Raw genomic sequence first — 22,872 nt, forward strand, 5'->3', positions numbered from 1 at the left:
GCTGGAAACAGCACACAAACACTTGTGTTTCTCCATGTCCTAAAGTCTGTTTTGTGAAATAGGACAGAAACAGAGAAAAAAATGAGACAATAGAAGCCAGGTAACATAGGCGATGAAGGCGGCTCTCAGAACATCTGTGGGAATTGGTTTCAAGTGGGGCCTATTTGTTTAAAAGCTAGAGAAGTTTAGTAATTGTCTAGATGATCGAAGCAGACTTGTGAAGCTCCAGCTGGATTTTCTGCTGGCGTCCAGCCCACACACCAGCGTGCTTTATCAAGGACAGCGAACAGAACGCAAACGCAGCAGATCCCTCCATTTGGATGCTGCCCTGACATGCACCTTAATATACAGAAACCCCTCTCGAGTCTGGAAATGCTCCAGCATTTCCAGTACTGCCTACTGCAGGCAAGCAGTGAAAAAACAAACAAACAAACAAAAAACCCCAAAACCCCACCAATGTAACTCTTTTGATGGCCAGCGCAAGAACTCCTTGAGCCTGTGAAGGATTAGGAACGGCGCAGAGATAAACAGTCTCAGGGAGGGATGCAAGAGCCAGACGCGCAGAGACTCCGCTGTCCTCCTCCTCCTCCTCGTCCCTTCCAGGTGACGGCGCCTCGAAACCTGGTGACCGGTGGAGAACACCCACGACGGCTGCCTGCTGGTGCCCCCCGCTTTGCAAGCGGAGGAAAGGGGCAGTGCCGAGGCACCGGCGCGCAGAGCGGAGCAGCAGCACGAAGCGAGCCGCGAGAGCGCGGCTCTTTGAGACACCGTCCTCGGTAAGCTGTCGTCCTTCAGCTCCGGCGTCTCTGCACCTCCCACAGCATCCCCACGTCAGCGGGCCGGCGAAAGCTCCCTTCAAAGAAAACACAAAGCACGCAGCTAAAAGATACTCACTTACAGTTTATTTTCGCCTGAAATTATTTCACATCTCTTTGTACACAGCTACAGAACAGTAGTAGTAAACCATTGGTAAAAGCAACAGTGCTAAGGAAAATGTTGGCATAATTTTTCTTCCTTTTTTTTTTTTCTTCTTTCTTCCCATACTGCATCCGCATACAGTTTGGGATATGAAGGGGAAAAAAAACCTGGCACGCTACATGAGTTAAGACTCAATTTCTGTTTCATTTATTAAAAAAAAAAAAAAAAAAAAAAAGAAAAAATAACAAACATGATTTGGGTAGGGGTTGTCTACGTAGCAACAAAGTTTAAAAAAACAAAAACAAAAACAAAAGCTTGGCTTCCATTGAATAAGATTAAATATATATATATTTATATATAAAAAATTACATTGGCTGTATGTGAAACCTTGAGGTGCTGAAGAATAAAATAAAGGTGTTAAACAGAGGAAAAACTTCTTTTTGTTTTTTTTTTTTGTTTGGTTTTTTTTTTAAATAAGCAGCTCTGTACAATGAAGGCTCATTATGAAAAAAAAAGTCAACAGCATAGTTATAAAAGAAACCACAATTTTTAAAAAATCATCTTCTAAGCAATTGTGGAATTTGAAAAATGTAGCAGTCACATTTACAGACAGGTCAGAGCTATCGGATCAGCAACAACGCTATTTTTTCAGTCTCCCCAGAGGAACATGCAGAACAATGCGTGCACAGAACAGGTAGGGGGAAGGAGGGGAAGGCAGAGAAGGGGGCGGCGGGGGGGGGGAATAGAAAAAGCTGATGCACAAAATGGAGGGAGAGCTTTTTTTTCTCTTTTTTGAAATATCGGACGTAAACAGAAAACAACCGAGGCAACTTGTAAAATCTACAGAGTTTTGCAAATACCCCATTGGCAAAATAAATGACATCTTTTCCCCATCTCCCATGTTTAAACCTGACATGGTTTAAAGGACTAAAGAAAGTTTTCAGACTTTGGAAGGAAATATGACTTTTATTAATCCCTGCACCCCCTCCCCCAACAACCACCCCCCCCCTTGATAGGTATTTTCCTTCCTATTTGATAACATTTGAGGCATTTTAAAATCAAAAAGACAATGCAATGAAAGTTGTGACAGAGAGGGAGTATAATACAGTATGCATTACTAAAAGGCAATTCTTCAAGGAGGACATTTCCTTTTAAAAAAAATAATAATAACAACAAGACAGCAAACTAGTTTATACAGTACTATACGCAAAAAAAGGGTAAAAGAATTAACAATTCATAAATAAAAGACAGGTCCCAGACCTGTTATTTGTGAACCATTTTCTTAAATAGGTGCATTATGTAAATCTTATGTACAACAAAATTACTTTGCATAACAACTGCAAGGAGGGGGTGGAGAGCGGAGCAGGGGGGAGGTGAAAATCATACTGGTTTTGGTTTTCTTCTCTTGAGATTTTTGTAAGTTTGATTTTCTGGAGCAAAACTGGAGAAAGAGGAGTTCGGACTGGATGAGTGCCACCCAGGAAAACCCAGGTATATATGACAAATGAATATTTTTTTTTTTTCCTCCACACGGCATAAAACACAAAGGCAAATAATTCCACAAAGGTGTTTTTTTCCTCTTTATAATCCTCTTGCTGCTACAAAGTCCTTTTTTTTTTTTTCTTTTTTTTTTTTTTTCCTTTTCAATTTAAATTATGTTGATTCCAAAATCACAAAGCTGAAAGAATCCAGCCGGGTCCAGACTTGCCCCGTCCCCCCCAACACACACAATGCCACTCCTCTACCCCACAACCACGACTCCTACCACCAAGTCCCAGGACTCACTGCTCTACAGGTATTAGCCAAAAGTTATTTTCCGGTTTGTTTTTCTCTGTTTGTTTTAAAAATCTTTTCCTTCTCATGAGAAGCAAAAGAGAAGAGTTGGAGGCAGGGAGAGTTCACCACGCTTCGGTGTAGCGGACGTCCACTTCTTTCAGATTAGGTAGTTTAGCCTGTGCAGGAGGGTAGGAAAAGGTCAGAATTAATGATATGTGTTCAGGACTCAGGAAAAAATTCCTGTCAAATCTGTACTGTCAGCAAACTGGGAGGATTGAGCTATCGGCCACAAACTGCGCTACGACCTCGACCCTGCAGAGTACCAGTGCTGAGTTCAGCAGTGAGCTGAAGCATACAGGTGTTACTGAAGGAACAAGATGCTGAGCCTTTACAGACACACAAGACTAAGTCACACCTGCAGCAACAACAAGTGGCTCTAGTAAAACCCACGCACCAGCGATCGGGTCCAAATCAGACCCCGGTCTTCATTTTTTATACAAGTGCTTAGCAAAATTTGTTTGTCAAACTCCAGCCATGAAGGCAGTGGACTCGAACTGCAGCAGCCAGCCACACATTCCCTCTTCAGCCTCCCCACCAAGTCATTGCTTGATCTTTCCCTCAATGTATTAACAAAAACGTGGAGAGTGGTAGCAACTTTTGGTGTCTTTGTGGTCTCCTTTCCATAACGCCACTCCATTTGGACATATTGTTCCTGAATTACCCTGCGCGAGGCAGATGGGAATCGGCTGTTTGCAGTGTTCCTACTTGCCGATCCCGTTTCCATGCTCTCTGACCATAATTGTACAGCTAATTCTCTCAAAACAAATAAACACGTTTAATTAGGCTAGTGCATAATTGAGGAGTTGGAATTTTCTAGGAGTCATTATTACCTCACTCCTTGATTTATGTGCACGCATATTTTGATAAGAGCTAGTCATAATCCTACAGACACTGCCAGCAAATAATTTTTCAGTTAGGCAATAATGACTTCAGTAGTGGGTGTTTATTTATTGTCTGGTTCAGCCTGCCTGGTACATATGTGGGTGTCTGTGTGTGTGCAAGTGTGTTTAGTGGGGTGGGGGATGGAGCAGAGAGGAAATGTCATCACTGGCTTGTGCCCCAAATGCTCTCGCAGACCAAGGGGAGAAGAAGGAAAGATTTGTATCAAAAATACGTTCTTTGAAGTCTGAGCTGTTCTCAACAGACCTACAACCATGTGCCCCAGGGAAAGAAACTATTACCCTCCCTCTGAACACACACAGAGCTCTAAAAAAATGGCCACTTAAGATAAATCTCAATGAAAGAGGTGAGAGGGGAAAAAGTGACGCATGCCTATTTTCTCAGCTTTTTTAATTCTCTGCAATCATCGGGACTTTGCTCACAGCCAGTTTTGCTGTTTGCCCTGGCAAGTCACTTTCTTGTGTTGCTGCTAAGGACTGTTAATGCAATACCAGAGCAGAGGGAACTGGTTAGGAAAATATGAGTTTCAGCATGAAGTTAGTGGCAAAGGGGCTCAGAAGCAGGGGTAGGTCTGGGGGAGCCTTTCAATAGACTTGATTTCAGAGCCCTGGGCCAAATACAGCATTGACCTTGATCGTCTGTAAATGCTTGGGGCCTGATACAAGCTCCATTGTGTGAACCCATCTGCAAGCCAGCTGTTAATTCCAAGGACGACTTCTTTGCGTACACAAATGTGACACAAGTTTTGAAAACTTGATCTTGAAAAATCCATGCTAGCAGTATTGCAGCAACTGAGTCCCTGGGGGAGCCCTGGCTCCACAGCCAGAGCCGAAGATATACCTTTGCATTGAATTTTGAAAGCTGAGCAGTTTCAGGACTTGCCTCAAGTTCGAAACTCAACCCAAGGCTGTGACCTTTTTGAGTAAACCTGGAACAATCTAAGGTTTCAACACACAAGACAACATAATGTTGAGTTTCATCTTGAGCGCTTGGGTTTACAAGGTAAGACTCTGGGAGATGCGACTCACGCAACACCAGAGCGAAGACGAAGTCCACGTGAAGTCATGAAAGCCAACGCATCTCAGGCAGTCTGTCTGAAACCACCTGGGGCCGTTCCCCTCCCACAGCTACATTCTAGTTCTTTACAGCATTTTGCCTAAGCGGTTGTAAGTTCACTATACAAATGGTAACACCAGACATCTTAGATGTCAAACTTGGGAACTAGGCATTTGTGCGTTTCTGTTTAAAGCCCAGTTCCAGTCCAAGAGGTGTCAAGATAAACTTGCACCTTCCTCAATACTTTTAAATCTCCCTTTACATTCTGAATCAAAGCTCCATAATGCTGTTCACCCACGTTACTTTTGGTCCTGTTAACTGTACGGGACATGGCTCTGCAGCGCACTAGATTTTACCCATCTGTGTATTCTCATCAGAAACAATTACAAATACAACTCAGAAATACCTTGAGATCTTCGTAGGTATCTGCTGAAAGTTTGGTGCTGTTCATATTTAAACTACACAGGCTCTTCATGGCTAAAAGAGAAAACACACAGATATTTATCATCATGCTGCATTTTCTTAAAATATCAGGCTTACAGTAGGCCAAAGCATAAACAAGACATGACTATGTGCAGCACTCTCAGGAAAAAGCTGAATAGTGTAAAATATAGACGTACGAATGGATAAACAGCTGCTTGGGCCCTCATCCAGGAAAAAGTCCCTATTTAGGAAGGGCCATTAAGCATATGCTTAAGTCCGCTGACTTCAAAGGAGTTCAGGCAGCTTCTCATAATCAGTTTCCTGCACATTATTCTGAATAGTGCCCCTTCTCAGTGCTCTGCATGGTGCACGCAGGGGCCATGCTGATCTAGCAGTCCTCCCTCTCCCCTCCCTCCCCCCCATTTCCATTTTAGGCTCCAGTACTTAGCAGAATAGTTTCCTAAGATGAGCCATAACTACTGGCCTGTCTGGCACGTCTGTGTAGGATCAAGCCTATTAAAGGAGCCCTTTAAACCCTATAGGCGAGGTTTATAATACACTGTTGGATGTAGGAAAGGGTCTCATTCTGGCATGACAAGCAGCTCTCAGTGCACAGGGGAATCCTGAATGCTGCTTAGATGGCCCCACTTTGCCTTGCCCTATTTAAATTAAGAACAGCGAGAGTTTCACCTCCCCAAAAAAGAAGGAACAAAAAATGCCAGAGAGGGTACGAAACCTGCTGTGCATGGTTGCTGAACTCACTAATAAGTTGCTGCATGCCTTTGCAACCTTCCCCTCCTGCACCACAAGGTCAGACTCCCACCCAGAGCGGACACCCATAGGAGGGCATGTGAAAAAAGCTGGGAAGTCCCAGGGCACTGGGTCACCACGTGAGATCACAACAAGTGCCCTCAGTAAAGTCAGAGACAAGAGCCAGAGTACGGTCTGGGACAACAAAGCTCACACGAGGCCACTAAGTGTCGTCAGGCTCAGATCACCGTCCCGCTCCTCCTGCCTGCAGCCGAACGGCCACTTGAGCGTGCAGGGAGGAGGGAAGTTTAAACCCAAACACAACCATGGCCTGTCCTAAATCCCTGCGGAAGCAGCGCCGTGGCAGCCAAGAAATCAATCTTCTGTCTGAACCCACGTGAATTCCTCTGAACCCACAACATTTTCCTCCGTAGCTTATCTTGGTCACTTACAACTAAGTGCCAGCAGCCCAGCATCCGTGACAGGAGTCTCGCACAGGTTGAGCACTTGCAGCATCGTGAGGTGTTCAGACAGAAGCCGCAACCCTGCATCTCCGAACTGTGGGGCACAAGCAAAGTTGTTTTCAAACAATGCGTGAACACGAAGTCCAAGTACCTCGGTGCAAAGAGGGCACGTTAAAAGGAGGTTTGCAGATGAGCCCTCAAAGCCACACTCAGATTGTTTACCGCAATCTCAAATGACAGGAGAGAAAGCAAATAGTTTTATCCCTATTTTGCAGACGGGGAACAGAAAAATTAAGTGACTTGTGTGCACTTAACCGCAGGCCATCATTTAATTAGAATGGTGCCTTTGAAGTCTGGACTTTGTATGAGAGAGCTCCCACCCAGGCTATACAAGATGGTTATGGCAGTCTCAGCCAGTTCCCAACCACATCACAAAAAAAAAGCATAATGCAAGTGGTATTAATTAGCTATTTTGGTCTCAAGAACAATGTACTATTGATTGGTAATTGTTCTATTGACCCACTTCGTTTCTGCTGTTTCTAAATTCTAGATTAATGGAAACCAGGATATCGCAGAATAAATTGGAATCTAAACTCTCTTTTTTCTTTACATAACAACAACAACAACAAAATCATACAAAAAGCAGGCTCTTTGTCCAGTGAAATCAGACTCATTTTGAGCAAGAAGCATCAAAGTTTTCAAATCCAAAAGTTACATTGTTAGGACAAATCTGGAGGAGATACAAGACAGTCTTAAAAAAAGCAATCAATCAGATTCTACTTCATATTCCCCACACAAAAAGAGGAAATTTCTGCGATACAAAAGTAGTTAGGGAAACAAAACGAGATATTTACATGACATTTGAGTGAAAAAAAAAAAATGCTGCCTTTTATGGTTGCACTGAGAATAATCATATTTTCAGCAAGCACTACAAATAGGTGCTAACAGAAAATGGGGAAAACCTATTCAGTGGAGAACCTCAGAGACCAAATCCAGCAGGGAAATGTAGAAGAAAAATTTAATTTTATAAGCTCTTTCAATTAACAGCTGAATAATTTATTCAGTTAACTTGGCCTCTTTTTGCTTACAAAATAACCACATTCTCATTATAGTTTCCTTCTATTTATTCATTATTTGAGTTTATTTTTGTTGCTGTTGTTTTTAAAGAAATTCTGGCTGATCAGCATTCAGGGCAATTCACTGCCTAGACTCTGTGTTTTGCTTGACCAGATGAGCTGTACAGCATCATTTTTTTCATCCTAAAAGGGTGAAAGCTTAAGCACTTCTCAGATGAACAGCAGCACATGTACTGCAAAGTACACAGTATCAACAATGCCTAACTGGAACATTCAACCCAAGATATCAGCAACCCTTTTAAAATTAAAAATAAAATAAAATTTAAAAAAAAAAAAAAGGAAAATCAGCCTCCAAGATAAGCTAGACCATAGAAAGGCCCTGTAAAAATAGCATGACGACAAACTCATTCTAAGCAAGCCTCTTCACACGCTCTTCTTGTGCTGACGCAATGTAAAATTTCAGAATTAGTCAGCATTGGTTCCTGCTCTGAGTTTCAGTCTGCAAAGCACTTACCTGAGTTGACCACAGGTTCAGCTGCTTGAGTGAAGGCAGTTTAATGAGGTGCTCAGCACAAGCACTTGTCACATTGGTAAAGGCCAGGCTGAGGTTTTCCAAATTTCCAAAAGATCCCGAGCTTAGCAAGCGGGCCAGGTCTGCATCCTGAAAGCAAACAACAGATTGATAAGCAAGATTGTTGACTCCTCAGCCTGCAATCATCTGCAGTGGTGTCACTGATACTGTTAACCAGCAAGAGTTGCACAATTATACCACTTGTTTACAGTAATAGAGAACCACACAGAGAAGTTTCTGTTTGTTTGGCAAGCAGCTGGGCTCTTGTGGCAGCATTGCTTCACACACCCTGGGAAAAATTTATCCAGACATTAGGACAAAAATTTTCTTTGCGTGCGTATCCTTACGAGACACGAAGGCTTCAGTGTCAGAACAAACGTCAAGGATGGGCCTTTTAACTTCATGAAGATTTCACTGCAAGTTCTAGATCCAGACTGTGTTCAGGACCATTACCTGGCCTCAGTGAAATTAGTTTACACTAGGTAACTGGGTTTACACCAGGCTGAACTGCAACAGTGATGGGTCTCTTTCAGACTTTCATGTGTAAGATCCAGAACTGGACGTTGTGAAGTCTGCTTTTTTAATGCAAAATTCTGTCCCTAAATCTACCATTAGATCCTACTGTAAATTCCAGATCTCCACACAAGTATAAACCTGACAGTTTGATGCTTGTACTGGCATTGGAAACTGCTCTACAGACCCAAGAGCAGAAATGTGCCCTTACTTGTGTAAACTCCAGTTGTGTTGACAGAGCAAGTGGAACGGCTCCCCTCTCGACTGACCAAAACCACTGGGCCACATGGCAAACATAAATCAAGTGTTTAAATATGGAAAGACAAAGCTTGTTTTTCTATTGACATGATTAACTTACCGTGGACTTGGATGGCAGTGTTAACCTTGTGGGACCACCTTTTCTTTGCTGTGAGAGAGAAGATATTTTGGTTAAACAAGTTGCCATTCTACATTTCAGACCAACTGAAGTATAGCAAGCTTTTCACTAGAGCAAACCCTGCTCCAATTTCAAAGCTTCCTGCCAGCCCTTCCACCTCTTCCCTGCTTTTTCTGCACTGACAGATTTTTTTCTGAGTGTGCTAGATGCAGGCCTGCTGCTACCCAGGGGACGTCCACTAACCGCAGCTGGTGGTCTTCGTGCCATGGGTCAGCATTCTGTCTGATTCAGCCTGCCATTATTTGGTTACTTTCACTTTAATGGAAACAGCCTTAAAATGCTGGACTAAGATAGCAAAGGGGTTGAGGCTGCGCAGCTGATAGTGATTTGTTTGACTTCAAAAAAAAAAGCATATACTTTTCAGGCTGGGAGCAGGGGTTAAAGAAGACAAATATAAATGTGAAAGAGGGAAAAGGAAGACTGTTGGTACGTTTGCATAGGTGAAAAACTGCTAATGAGAGTAGATCTATCTGCAATCTGTAGATCCTGCCTTTAAAATCAGGAAAAAAATCTTTTATTCATAGGCTTTAACTCTGAGAACTAGACCTAAAGACCATCTCAGTGAAATGTTGTGAATGTCAAAGCATTAAGAAATGTTGGCCAGCACTAGAACCATTTGCTACTCATATGTCAAAAGGTGGCAGAATTTGACAAGCTGACTCGTAAGATCTTAAGACAGCAGGATTTCACCTTTATTCTTTCACACAGATTCTAAGCAGGTTATTGAATATCATTCATAAACATAGTATGGGATTAGACACATCAGTAAATATCACACAGTATATATATTCACAGCAAAATCCTCCAAATACTGCTCCCATCCTGTTGTTAACTGGGAATTTCACACCCTGCTTGTCTTTCTTTTAGACCTCCATTTCTGGAGAGTACAGACCACAATGTGCTATGGCAGTACTGCATGCAGGGCGACATACCAGCTCTTTTAACTCCCTCTGCCTGTCACACAGCTGTTCATACATTCTCTTTCCCACGTCTGTGCTTTCCAGGGTAGAGATGATCTGGAGCTGGGTGTCGTTATTATCGATAATGTTGTATTCCAGCATCAAACACAAAATCTAGCGGCAGAATGAAAGAAGAGTGGTCACTTCAGTGCTTACGTTCAATTTCTTCCAAATATCCTAATTACACTGGGCATGCTAGTTTAAATTACTGGGTAATGTTTTTAGAGCATGCATTATGCAGGCTAGATTAGAGGATTGTAGCAACATTTACCGACCTTCCAACACAGGAAACCAATTTTTTATTCGTAAAGAATGAACTCTAATCTCTGAAAGTCAGTCTATCTATCCTCTCTTCCATTAGTGCTCATTCCTTCTGACCGAGCGGTGCAATTACTTTACATCCATCAGTCCTGGATGATGGCTTCATGCCACAGCCCTCTTCAGAACAGGTACAATCGATCCAGTATTTCCCAGGTACACTGGCTAGACTGCAGATTGCCTGGCAGACTTGGGACATTACATATGAGCAGTAGAGCCAAGCAGTTCCCCAAGCCCTGGATTTTCTGTCCCTAAGTGCTGGGGTTTCTGTGCAAGCAGAATGCATGGGAAGTGTATCCAGCCTATGAGGCAGGATGGGGAAAGGCCAGAGAGGCTCTGAGAGAAGATGATGCTGGGAGCTCGCTGCTGGGAGCAGGACATCCTCCATCTCATTGGGAACACGCCTGACTCACCCCTGGGCAAGGGGCAGCCAGGAGCAAGTTAGACACCAGGGGATGATTCCAGTGGGTCACACGGGCTTAGGAGACAAGCTGCCCCCTCCACGCTGCCTTTCCTTTTCAGCTACATATCACGCCATTGCAATTAAAATGCAAAGTTTTTATTCCCTCCTTAATGTTAATTATTTTAATGAAAAAAATCAAGCAACATTATATTCAAATTCATGCAGCACACTCTTTTATTTACTGGATTAAATTAGCATGCACAGATCTAAGTCAATGAAAAATTGTAACTCCTTCCACCTATCTAACCACCCTCTACTTCCATTTAAAATATATGATGACATTTATCAAGAAACTTTTCTAAAGAAACCCAGAAAAGTATGTATAAACTAATAGTGCAACAAAAATAACCCATCATAAGCACAAAAAAATGTGTATTAATGCAAGTAAATAAGGTTTTGTAAATGCACTTCTTGTGCACTGCTCATTTTGCAGGTGACAAGACAAGCCGTCATGGAAAGACGTCCAAGACAATTTCGTCATGGAAAAGCCTTGTGGTTCTGAATTCTGACCCCTCACCACAGCCTATACCATCACGGCCATTTATTTGTCATCTTAGCCTCTCCAACTGAATTACAGCAAACAGTCTCTCCAAAAATTCTTGCACCCACCTTTCATGTAATTCACACTCATATCTGCAGAACAACAATATTCCGTTCCACTTAATCAAGAGAAACACAACTGCCCATTGCTGGTGTTTGATATGACACAAACCTGAACTTGGCTTCTCTATCTAGTATCCCTAGATCTAGTATCTAATTCTAGGAAAGGCAGTATGAAACCGAATCTGAATACTACTCATAAATCGATATGACGACATATGTTCAGGGCTTACCTCTACCATTGTCTGGTTACCCCTCAAAGCCAGTAGCATGCAAGGTCCTAATTTATTTTCAGCCAGTGAAAGCAGGAACTTCTTTGTTTTATAGCAGGATCCCATTAAAATATGAACCTATTTGAGAAACAGAGCTAAAATTAGAGGTGTAAGCCTAAGAAACACATATACCTCTGGAAGGGACATTGTTATGCAGTCAAACAAATGTATTTGCAACAAACCTAAAGAAAAGGAAGCCCTCATTACGATTACGGTTGCAGTCTCTCAACAGCTTTACTGCTGATTGGAAGTGACTTTCTGAAAAAGGTGATGCCTAGTCAGATCTGAGGGAGCGGGTAGTTTTCCTCTATAAAGGAGCTCAGCTGACAACCCAGAGGCCTGATATAGGCTCCCTGGGAAACATCAGAGCAGCTGTGCAATTGCCCCCATCCCTAGTAACATGATGAACCCAGCCCCAGGGGAACCACAGGCGATTTTGCTTTTGCATCTGTTTGCAGTTCAGTTTCTCTGGAAATGCCAGCTGGTGAGCAAGGGTTGTGTGGGCTGGATGTCTAGGTAAAAGGCAGTGGTGCTGGCAATCAGCTAGCTGCACGCTAGCCTTGGTTAAGGGGTGGTGACAGACAAAATCACCTGTTCAGAATGAACAGTCAGGAGCTGACTGGGAAAGGAAGGAGCGCCTTAAGGAAATCCAGCAGTCCTGAGCCCTAAGTCAGAGATGACTTCATGTGCTTTCATGCTCTTGGGTCATAAACTTGCTTTCCCTTTTGCTCAGTTTTCCCTGAAAGGAAAGAAATGCTGAGAACAGTGCCTGAATAAGACTCCTTGGAGTCCACTAGCTGACAAGTGTCCTGCAGGCTCTATCCTAGCTCCAGAAAGCATCAGATGATATCACATAGTAACACCTATGGCAGAAATGGAAAGCCACTTGTACAAATCAAACGTAAGAGTCTCTTCTCACAAAAGAGGTTGGCAACATTCTTTCCCATTTAAAAGCCCTAGAGATTAGCTGCAGAGAATTTCAGGTTCCTAGCTGGAAGTCTTATTTTATGGCCCAGACAGCTGATTCACCAGCTTGCTGGCGGAGCACTATGTGAGAATTTGTAGTTTCCAATGACCTGAGCAGTAAGAGCTCCATTATGTAGATTCAAAATTAGCATTTCTCTACAATAAGCTTGTAAATATGTCCTGTGGTCCCCCTGGTTCATGGTATTGTCTGGACTATGTTCAATACTGCTGAAAATATCGCAACCATGCCACAATGGGGTCAATTCTATGCACGTCATGTGCTACCATGCAATTCTTCTTTCTCATGGCTTCACTACCAGCAAGACCTTTAGAAAACAGAACATCTTTTTTTCTTAAGTATCCATCAGGTCAGGTGGCCTTTAAAAACAGTAAGCTTCAAGCCAAAAAGGGTTTCATTTCATGCAGTTATCATTAAGGTTTTTTGGAGGTTTATTTGAGCGACGGAAAATACTGACACTAACACTAATGTAAGATCCATCTTGGAACAGGATGTTTTTCAAACTTTATGGTTAGTCGTTAGCAGCTCTTTAAGTATTTATCAACATCCTTGCAAAGGGCACAGAGTACTGAATATTAATGTGTGTTAGTATTGTTCTTTCTCATGCACGCCATCTCCTGATGCTCATAAATATCTTGGACCACAAAAGCTCTCAGGAGAAATGATAATAGTTCTAAAGAAATCTTTGTCAAACATAAAAGACATAGAATCAGTGAAGAGGGATGAAACCTTCTGTGAACAGTCTTTGTCCATTATCTGTTTCAAAGGTATCTGATCCATCTGAATTTAAGTTAAGAGTATAGACAGACATGCATGTTCTTTACATACAAAAATGTTCAGCATGCGGGAGATGCAAAGTGTTGATCCCCCAAAAGTCACTTCACTGTATACCCAACAGCCAACTTCAACCAATGTTTTTCCCCTTATCAGGGAAAGGAAGTAATATAATTTTGTTCTTACTTGTTATATGGAGAATTAATACACAGTGAGATCTACGTGACTTGACCCAGGCTGCACAGGAAGACAGTGCCAGTGCAGCATCAGTGATGAAAACATGTTACTTTCTGTCTAGCCCTTCTAAGAGTTACAAAAGAAATAACTGCAGGAAATGGAATGATGGTTTCTAATCATACCTCCCCACAACAATGAAATTTGGCACAGAAACTGCTAACGCATTTTTATATCTATCTATCCATCCTTTGATTAATTCAATGTTACTGTTGTTTTTAAGTTCCAGAGTAGCCTATAAATGAAAACTGTAGATGTGGATGTGCAGAACAGACTGTCTCCCCTGTCTCCCAGTACTCCATATTCTCTGAGAGTTTTTTATACAGACACACAAACACACATATTTATAAATACAAAAATATATACATACATATGCACACACATACATGCATGGTTTTGTGCATCTATACTACCAGTGAAAAAACACGCCTAAGTTCAAAAGTAAAAGCCAGTATGTTAACCAAGTTGAGACTGCAAGGAAGTTCAATTGATTTGGTGACATAAAGATTTAGGTTTCCTGCTGAACACTTGTGGTTTACAGAACCCTGATTTTGATAATTTTTTGACAAAAGCAAGTAAATCTTGTTACTGCCAAGTACACATTAGCTGCTTGCTGCAAAGTTACTAAACTCACATTATTGCAGACACGTACCATACTGGCAAATAGCTCTCCATCATCATCACATGCCACTCCTCCAGGGCTGTAGAGCTGGAACCAGCCATCTTTGCCAGCCCGCACACTCAGCAAACATGAGTGGACCTGCCAAAAAGTGAAGACATTGGAAAGGTTACAGTTCCTGCCAATAATCACCAGTGTCTCCCACACTGAGCCAAAAGAACTAAGTGCAAAACTGGGAACTGCTGGAAATTTCATGGTTAATATTCCAATCTACAGAGCTGCAGGCAAGTCTCCATTCACAAAATCCATTTTTTCAGTATAAACAAGGAGGGAAGCTGTATCATCATTAATTGCACGGCCTTTTTCATTCCCTTTACCCAAATCAAACACAAAATGGCTCTTATCTAGAACAGTTCCTTTCACTGGAAAAAAAATGACCAAAAACCAACAAAACAAAAAGATTCACATTTCTGAGCTTCTGCCATTTCCCCCCCTATCCTCCCAGCACGTGTGCCTATATTTCTGATGTGATCTGCACACCAAACGCAGTGGCTGTTGGCTTGCTCATTCCAATCATTAAAAAATTCTTATTAATCCTGCTATAATAAATTTTGACCAGAGTCAGGATGAAGGAAGTCCACTAGGAAAATTCAACAGGGATATATAAGAGAAGTTGCACAGAAGAACTGGCACCAGTGAGCAACCATTAGTCTAAATTTGGCCCACCGTAAAGATTACTATACCTAGTCCCACAGTTTAACAGAGGAGTCATAAATAAGCTTTTTTTTTTTCTTCTCCCTTGAAGAGACAAATGTTCTATTTCAATTTTTGAGGGGAGGTGGGGGAGGTAAAGTCCATGCTCTTTCCTTTGGGCATGTAACACTAGTGACAGATGAAATCCTGGTGCCATTCTAAGACAAGAAGGTGTCTCTTATCTGACAAGGATGACTACTACTCACAAAGGCTAAAACCATGAAAACCAGGAATTCTGGGCAATGATGATGACGACACAGCCTCCTCACCCACAGTCTGGGGGAGCTTTCTTCCCTTTATGCCAACACCAAAAATTAATGCGGATGAGAAATTCCCTCTGACTCAGCCAAAGCTGATGATGTTGAACAAGCTACATGAGCAGCTATGAAGCAGTCAGCCACCATGAGGCTACAGCTATGCACTCATTCCAGTAACACACCTCCCACCCCCTTTCTCCTGCTAATTCATGAGAATTATGGTCATTTCCACACAATGTAACTGAAGCGCAGCTAAATAAAACCTGTTATTTTGTAACCTGTATGGATCCATGGATTTTGATTCCCTTTTTTTGTATGGAAGATGAAAAGCTCCGAGAGATTCAACAGAGTGGGAAAAGCCTTGCTGGTTGCAGTTTACTGCAGAGCAAGGGCATCAACTGATGCTAGACAAGGAGGTCACAACACATATTTATACATAAGGCAAGAAACCATTCATACTAAGATCATGTGCCCTGAGTGGCTATTAGTCCCTAAGAGACTTAAGCACAGCAAAACCACACCATGTTTTGAAACAAACTACTTAAGGAGAGATCTTCTGAACAAGTATACTTGCAATCCCTCCAATTAATACTCTGTGTAAACTGGCAATAAACTCACTTCTTGCCTCGGGTCTTCTGCAAATCTCTGAATCACGTATTTCAGCTCCCTGAAAAAAAAAGTTAAAAGGACAAGAATAAGCAGTTGGTGGTTGCAGTATTCACACAAGTGTCACATGTCTCTTGGATTACACTTTCAACAATATATATTCAAGCTCTTTAGAGACAAACAAGTTGAACTGCTTCCACAGGAAGGAAATATGAGGTCTAAAAGTGATTACCAAGGACACTGTCTATTCACAATAGCCTAGAAAAGCTTTCAGAGATGTGCAGTGACAAACGCGTTTGTAAATTCTACCAGCATCCAGTGTCTTTAGTCCTTGGGCTCCTTCCGTCACAGTAAATTACAAAGAAAACTACATCTTTTTATTGCTAACAGAACATGCTTACAGCACCTCACAGATAAAAAACATTAGAGACAGAATATTGAATAATGCGTCATTGCTATTATTGACTAGTACAAGTATTTTAAGTAATTACCCCCTTCAATAAAACAAACAAGCCCCACAAACTTACTTTGTGAATTTCTCATGTGCAAGAGCCCTGAAATTTAAAACAGAAGAGTATGACGATTTGGGAGAAGGGAGGAAGGAAAAAAAACCCCAACCCCAACCCAAAAAACCAAACAACCACTTTTCAATTCTTTCCAGATAATAAAAGTATTTGCTAAGCAACTGCAGCACACGAGACAAAAAGAATAATCTTTCCAAAAAAGATCAGGCAAAGCATCCTTCATTAATATAGGGGAAAAATAATGAAGGGGGGGTGGTGTGTGGAAATCACTTGGAACAAATTTTGTAGCTTTTCCTGAGTCCTGACTTAGACAAGGCTCTGACTAACATCAGTGGGAGCTTTGGGTCAGAAGAAAGTAAGTGAAAGACTTACAATACAGCTATATAACTACAAACAGAATTTTGGCTACCTCCAAGAGCCAGGTGAATTCTTTAATTGCAATGCAATTAAGGTATGGTCACAACTAATTAACATCATACATCAGTAAAGCAATTAATGGTCATTCTGTGAAATGCCTTGCATCATGGTATGGTTTACACCTCCCCCAGGACTCACATTTGACTTGGGTAAACGATGTCTCTGTTGCCTATCTCCAAGCTCTTGCTGTAGCCCAGGTTATCCTGGCATGGAGGATTAGACCTCTCTGATTTAAGACGTCGGGTCATTAGGGGATGTGATAAGCTAGCGAATTGTACAATTATAGGTTGTAATGTTTGTCCATGGAGATCTGCATTTTATAAACACTACTGTTCATTAATAGATTTCTGAGGGAGCTTCGCTGATCCATAGGGTAGCTTCTTCATTTAATGCAAAGTACAAATGATACGAGTCTCTGTGACGCCAGTAAAGTATCCTCCTCCACTAAATCTCTTGCTTTGCTTTCCTCCTCACCAGCTTTCTTTCCTTTCCTGTCTGCCTGTCTCTAGTTAACCATTTTTCTCTTCAGGATCATCTTAAAGAAATGGGGAAGAAGACGAAGATGGGCAAGTCTTCACGTCCCTCTGCATGAGCCAAAATCAATACTAGACGCACAAAGCTCCTATTACCATCAGTTTTTACTTGACATTATATTTCACCATAAAACAACAGTAACAAGAATAACCCAGTAAATGCTAAGATAGTGCAAACTTACTCCTTGGGAAATGGGATAGGTTGAAGCAAGCTGGCTAGAGCTGGTCTCCAGTCATCATAGTCTGACCTGAAAAATGAACATTTTATTAATAGATTACCAAGTATTAAATATGGTTTTTCAACAGTTAGTTCAAGGAGTTAAAAAGTTTTTTACTGCAGGCACCAACAACCCTTCTGTTTTACGCAGACACTCTAAAGATCCACAGTGACATTTCCCTTTCCATTTTCAGCACATTCTCCACTGAGGCACAATAAATCTGGTATTTACAATGACCTCCAGAGAGGCCTTCTTTATGTCAACTTAAAGACATTTGCTGTTTATGAAACCTGTTGACATTTAATCACTAAGTAATACTTTCATCTAAGTTGGTACAGCAATTACCAGGCCATTGCTATTTACAGCTCTGCTCTGCATTTAATTGGAATTTTTTTTTTTCTATAAGACATACACCCATTTGTAAAAAAAAAAAAAAAAAGACATACGCCCCCAATCCATTTTTGACCTTGGCACAAAGGAATGGGTCAATTTAAACAGTACAAAGTCTTTAGCTTAAGAGGCAGGAGACTAGAGAAGGAAGCACTGTCAAAATCGTTAAGAGTGAAAGAGGACAACTGAGGACAACCACAGCAGAGAGCTCAGGCCAGTGGACCCAGTAAAAAATGTCTCCTCTCTGTTGTGTGAGCACCACAGCCCCCATCTGAGGCATTTTGTTTTCATCTCTGCTGTCAATATACAGAACTGTCCTTCTACGAGGAACCATCCATAAGGGGATACTCATGTGAACTAGGATAAAAACAACATTTTGCTGTACAGCATGCACTGGTCAGTGCAAACTAATCTGGCAGCATGTCATCGCAATCTACCTCCAAAACGCCAGCTGCTCGAGCACATGTGGTGAAGCAGGTACGGCTTCTCCTGTAGGAACGGCACTTTGCACGCTACCACCTCTCTCCTTCAAATGATCTCAAACATTTAGTGGTTAGTTGGCACTAATTAGCTGCCGTACCAATGCACTACACAAAGGGTACAATCATTGTAAGAAGGATGAAGTGAAGAACACAGAAGGTAAGAGAATTTGGCAAGTCAGCACCAAAATGGGGCACAGAACCCACCAGCCAAAGCCCAGATCCTGGCACTGCCTGCTAGGCCACTCTCACTCCAATTAATACCAATGAGTACACACAGAAGTAAATGTAGTAGATCTCATATGGGGTGAAACACCTTGGGGTGTCTGTAGAAGACAATGTAGAAGAGCCTACTGTCTCCTCTTATGGCTGTTACCCTTTGGATTTCAGTTTTAAAAGCCAGATTATTGGCTGCAGCTTACTGCAAACTTGGCACTAAAGTGTGGTGTTTCTTTAGGAAGGAACGAAGTGTAATGTTCCCAAATGGACAGTATCTACTGATAGCATTAGAAATAGACAACATATGCACAGGAAGTGTTCCAAAATAATGCATTTTTTTGCAAAGAGAAGGTTCTAGCCCAGACAAATTGAAGATGAATGCATTTCCAGAAGTCTCATCCATTTTTTGAACCACATAAACCAGAGAACTCCATAAACTAATAATACCCATGATGTTGGACAGTCCACAAAGGCATGCTCATGGACATAAAGAAAACTTACGTGCATGAGCAGGGTACTCTTAAGAAGCAACATGCAGAGAAATTTTAATTGAAGGGATAATCATGATGTAAAAATCAATCAGGGAGGCAGTTACCGCTTGCCCAAGAGTAGTATGAGTTCAGGTTACAAAAATATATAGCATCTCATGCAAGTAACCAATCCACAAGAGCAACTGTGATCTGATAGTAGCTTAACATATTAAAAAACAGATGAATGCCATACAAAAGCACTGCGGGATGGGTTGGTAGCTCTTCCATACTGCTGTGCAAAAGTCCCAAGTTCACTACAGACGCTTTTCCACGCCAGGTGGAACCTAGCACAAAACTAAATGCCTATAATTTCAGTAGGCAACTTCAGCAAGTGGTCCTGCCCTTTTCATGGCTGCATTACCAGATAATCCTAGCACGTACTGTCCAGTCATTTCCTGAAATCCCTCTACCAAGAGGCCAAGCACCAAACATCGTCTTGAGCTCAGGGAGCTGTCTCTCGCCCAGCTGCAGTTGTTAAACAACCATAAAAGCACTTAGATACAAGGCTGGGGCTTAAAGGCAGGCAGTTCAGCAACTGAGGTGGCACTGGCCAGGCAAAAATTTCAGTGCTGGTTCTCCTCAAAACACCAAACAAATAACATTTGAGAGTCTTGGTGATGTCCCCTAATAAATACAACTTGTTTATTTTCCTCTTGTTATCTTTAGCATTTGAGGCATGAAGCATAGCACCTGTGAAGCTACAATAATCCTACAAAAAGGAAACCTCATGCCCATGCCAGCTGCGCTAGAAGCCACTGAGCCTAATTTTCTCCTCCATCAAAAATTCTGTTCTCTGGTTTGTATTAGGAGCAACTCTGAGATAAGGGGTTTCACACTAACCTAAAGTGAGGACAAGTCCACTGCAGATAGAGCACTTTGTGATCACCCATTCACAGGGTTCTTTGCAGAGACAAAAAAACCCTTACATGCTTAGAGACTAAACAAATAAGGAAGATGACCAACTTTGTTTAGTGCCTCAGGACAGCAAGACAGGAAGCAGGACTTCATCACAAGGGGTTGTTTTTCCACTTTGTGTAAAGTGAATATTGTGAAACACCTGAGGATGGGACTTGTCATATAAACTGAAATAAGTCAAGGAAACCTCTGACATAGCACCACTAAGATGAGTTCTCTGGGTTCTTTTAACAAAGCTCTGATTAATTAAGGCTCTCTACAAGACTATTTGTTGTTTCTGACCTACAGACAAGTTGAATGGGTCAGCGACACAGAGCTCTGACCTGTGTTCAAATTCATCCGAAAATCTCTTGTTTACCTACTAGGTCTCTGTAGGAGACAGATGATACAACATATCTATAGCTGCAGCCATGAGAAGTGCCAGAGGTCTCTGATCCACACAGCCTGGGTTTCACTGCGTTTGTTAGGTGTGAGGAACATAGTCCAGACCACAAGAAGTAGTCTGACTTTGAGCTGGCACAATACTTCCACTCAAGCATCCACCTCTGCACTCAAGACGTTGTATGCTCGTCCTGTCACCATTTACATCCCCAGAAGCAGTCCGTCCTGCAGTGCTGTCCTCTTGGGATCACTGCTGTGCCCAAGCCTCAACTCACCTTCCACATCACAGCCCCACTTCTCCCAGGTGACCTCTGGGTGCAGCCTGAACATGCGTGAGCCCTGGAGAGCTGATGCATAGACCTCTGTGCCAGCGCTTGGGTCCTCAAAGAACTGACAAGTCTAATGAGAAGTCTTTTTTCTTTTATTTTGTTTAAATATACATACCCTATGGAAATTCCTACTAAACCAGTAGCTGATTCTACTCTAAAAATGACACGTTTTTATTGGTAGATGCAAACAACGCTACGAGCAGATTTTTTGAGCAGGAGAGACCCAAAAGTCATCAATTTTTCATGGCTGATCTTCAGAGGAAATTGCAAGAGGAAGAAAAAAGCTGCTTTATAATAGACTAAGACCGAGTGAAAGACTGCAGACAGAATTGGACAGTATCACTCTCTGACTTTTCTTGAAGCTGGGAGTTACGTATGGCATTCATTTGCAGAGCAGGTCTGTGAGAGGGCAGTGAAAATAAACCATAGCCTGTTTTCCTAGGAGGAGAAGAAAGAAAGAAAATCGTCTCCTATGAAATATATAGAGTTTGGTCACATGAGTGGGACCTGAACATAAAATCTACACAGCCTGTAATCCATTCAATCTGAGCTAGGAAACACGAAACAAACACAGCGCAAGAATAAAACTAAACTACTTATTAAAAGCCTACAGTGTTTCTCCTCCTCCCACCTATTCCCTTTTCAAAAACATTTTCCTTCTGTCTGTGCTCATCTCAAGCACGCTCCTTTTTCATTTCAGACAGTTGCTTTTTTTCTTTTTTTTGGTCCATTCAAAGCTCTAACACAAGACAGAAGTGTTTGAAGCAGGGAAAGAAAGGAGATAGATTAGCTCTGGCTGCAGTTAACAACCACCACAACGAGCCAGACAAAGAGGCCATGCCAGGAGGAGGAGGGAGCACAGAGCCAGAGGGAGAACTCGGGAGAACGCCTGTGACAAACTCCCTTTGGAGCTCTTCAAAGGGTGCTAGGCTGAACGCTCACACTCATCACATAGCTTAAATCCCAGGATTGGCCTTATAAAAGCAGAGGGGGAGAAAGACTCTCTGAAGTACTCACTGGCTCTGATTTTTGCAGGATTTGCAATTTTAGGAGAGTAGCACAGCAGTCAACTTGCAGCCCGATCTATGGGTTCCTGGGAAGTGTGTGCTAGGCTGGAGGTCAGGGTGCCAAGCGAGTGAAGGCTGTCAGAGCAGTCACCTGCTACTGCACACAGCTTTACTTACTCCGAAACCTTTTTTAGGGGATTGGCCAGAACACTGGCCAACCATAATAATTAAATAATCCCCGGCTGCGGTGACTTTGCCTTTGGGCCATTGTCGCTATTGGCCTGCCAACATAATACATTTTCCTTCCCCGGGATCACCTTTCACCAAAATGAAAACCTGCCCATATGTCATGTGCGGCACAAACAATCCAAAACATACTAGCAGCCCAGGGCAACCCTGATAAACATGACATAAGAGAATCCACTCGGGATATTCAGAGCATGCCACTGACCTATTGGGGAATGCAGAGAAGGCAAGGGAAGCTCCAGTAGGCGCTTGCGTTCGGAAAGCTGTCGGTCTTATCACAGAGAGACTGAGAGCCCCGAGTCCTCTGGTTTTAGAGGATAATAAAGAGACAAGGAACAACTACTTGGAAGCAGCTTGTTTCTCCAGACTGAGCAGCTTGACAAGATCAAAAATCTTTTAGGTAACTCCTCTGTTATCAGATAATAACAACATTACTGAGACCCACAGATGTGTACCTTATCCCTTCTTTCCCTGGCTCTAGGTCCAAATCCTCTGAAACGCACAACAGAAGGTTTAGCTCAGGGCTCCAGAGCAGGCTGAGAAAAAGTCCCATCAGATCCCTTGTCATATAAGGCACAAGCCTGCTATCTGCAAAACAGTGAGGTGACTTTTTGTGTTCAGCCTTCTTTTGAGCTGGGCTTGTTTGTTTTTTCAAAAGAAGAAAATGTAGCACCATTGAAAGGCCCTAAAAACGTCCTGCCCTGGCTGCTGAGAACAGAAAAGGCCTCCACTGCTCACAGTTGGCATGGTAGCATCAGGAAACAGCAATGCAAGTTTGCCCAAAAAAGCCAACTCTACCCTGGCCACACAGGCCTCAGAGAGGGGTACAAATGTTTGGACACCTGGAAGGACCCTTGCCACTACAGGCAGCCATGGGAACAAAAAAAAAATGACACAGACA

At 42.3% G+C, this 22,872-nt stretch overlaps 1 protein-coding gene across 2 annotated transcripts in view; it reads right to left on the reverse strand.

Moving 5' to 3' along the window:
- Positions 1-880: 880 nt before the first annotated feature.
- Positions 881-22,872, reverse strand: part of CMIP (c-Maf inducing protein) — a 138,192-nt gene continuing 116,200 nt past the window's right edge. For both annotated transcript variants that reach the window (XM_075039950.1, XM_075039951.1), the window contains exons 11-21: positions 17,440-17,505; positions 16,311-16,337; positions 15,796-15,844; positions 14,201-14,308; positions 11,517-11,633; positions 9,876-10,016; positions 8,866-8,913; positions 7,938-8,084; positions 6,336-6,441; positions 5,117-5,187; positions 881-2,870 (exon numbers count right to left, since the gene is read on the reverse strand). In XM_075039950.1, the coding sequence (XP_074896051.1) occupies positions 2,817-2,870; positions 5,117-5,187; positions 6,336-6,441; positions 7,938-8,084; positions 8,866-8,913; positions 9,876-10,016; positions 11,517-11,633; positions 14,201-14,308; positions 15,796-15,844; positions 16,311-16,337; positions 17,440-17,505 (934 nt within the window). In that variant the 3' untranslated portion in view covers positions 881-2,816. The remainder of the gene's footprint in view (positions 2,871-5,116; positions 5,188-6,335; positions 6,442-7,937; positions 8,085-8,865; positions 8,914-9,875; positions 10,017-11,516; positions 11,634-14,200; positions 14,309-15,795; positions 15,845-16,310; positions 16,338-17,439; positions 17,506-22,872) is intronic.

The sequence above is a fragment of the Buteo buteo genome, chromosome 11, assembly GCF_964188355.1.
Source record: "Buteo buteo chromosome 11, bButBut1.hap1.1, whole genome shotgun sequence".
Classification (NCBI taxonomy): domain Eukaryota; kingdom Metazoa; phylum Chordata; class Aves; order Accipitriformes; family Accipitridae; genus Buteo; species Buteo buteo.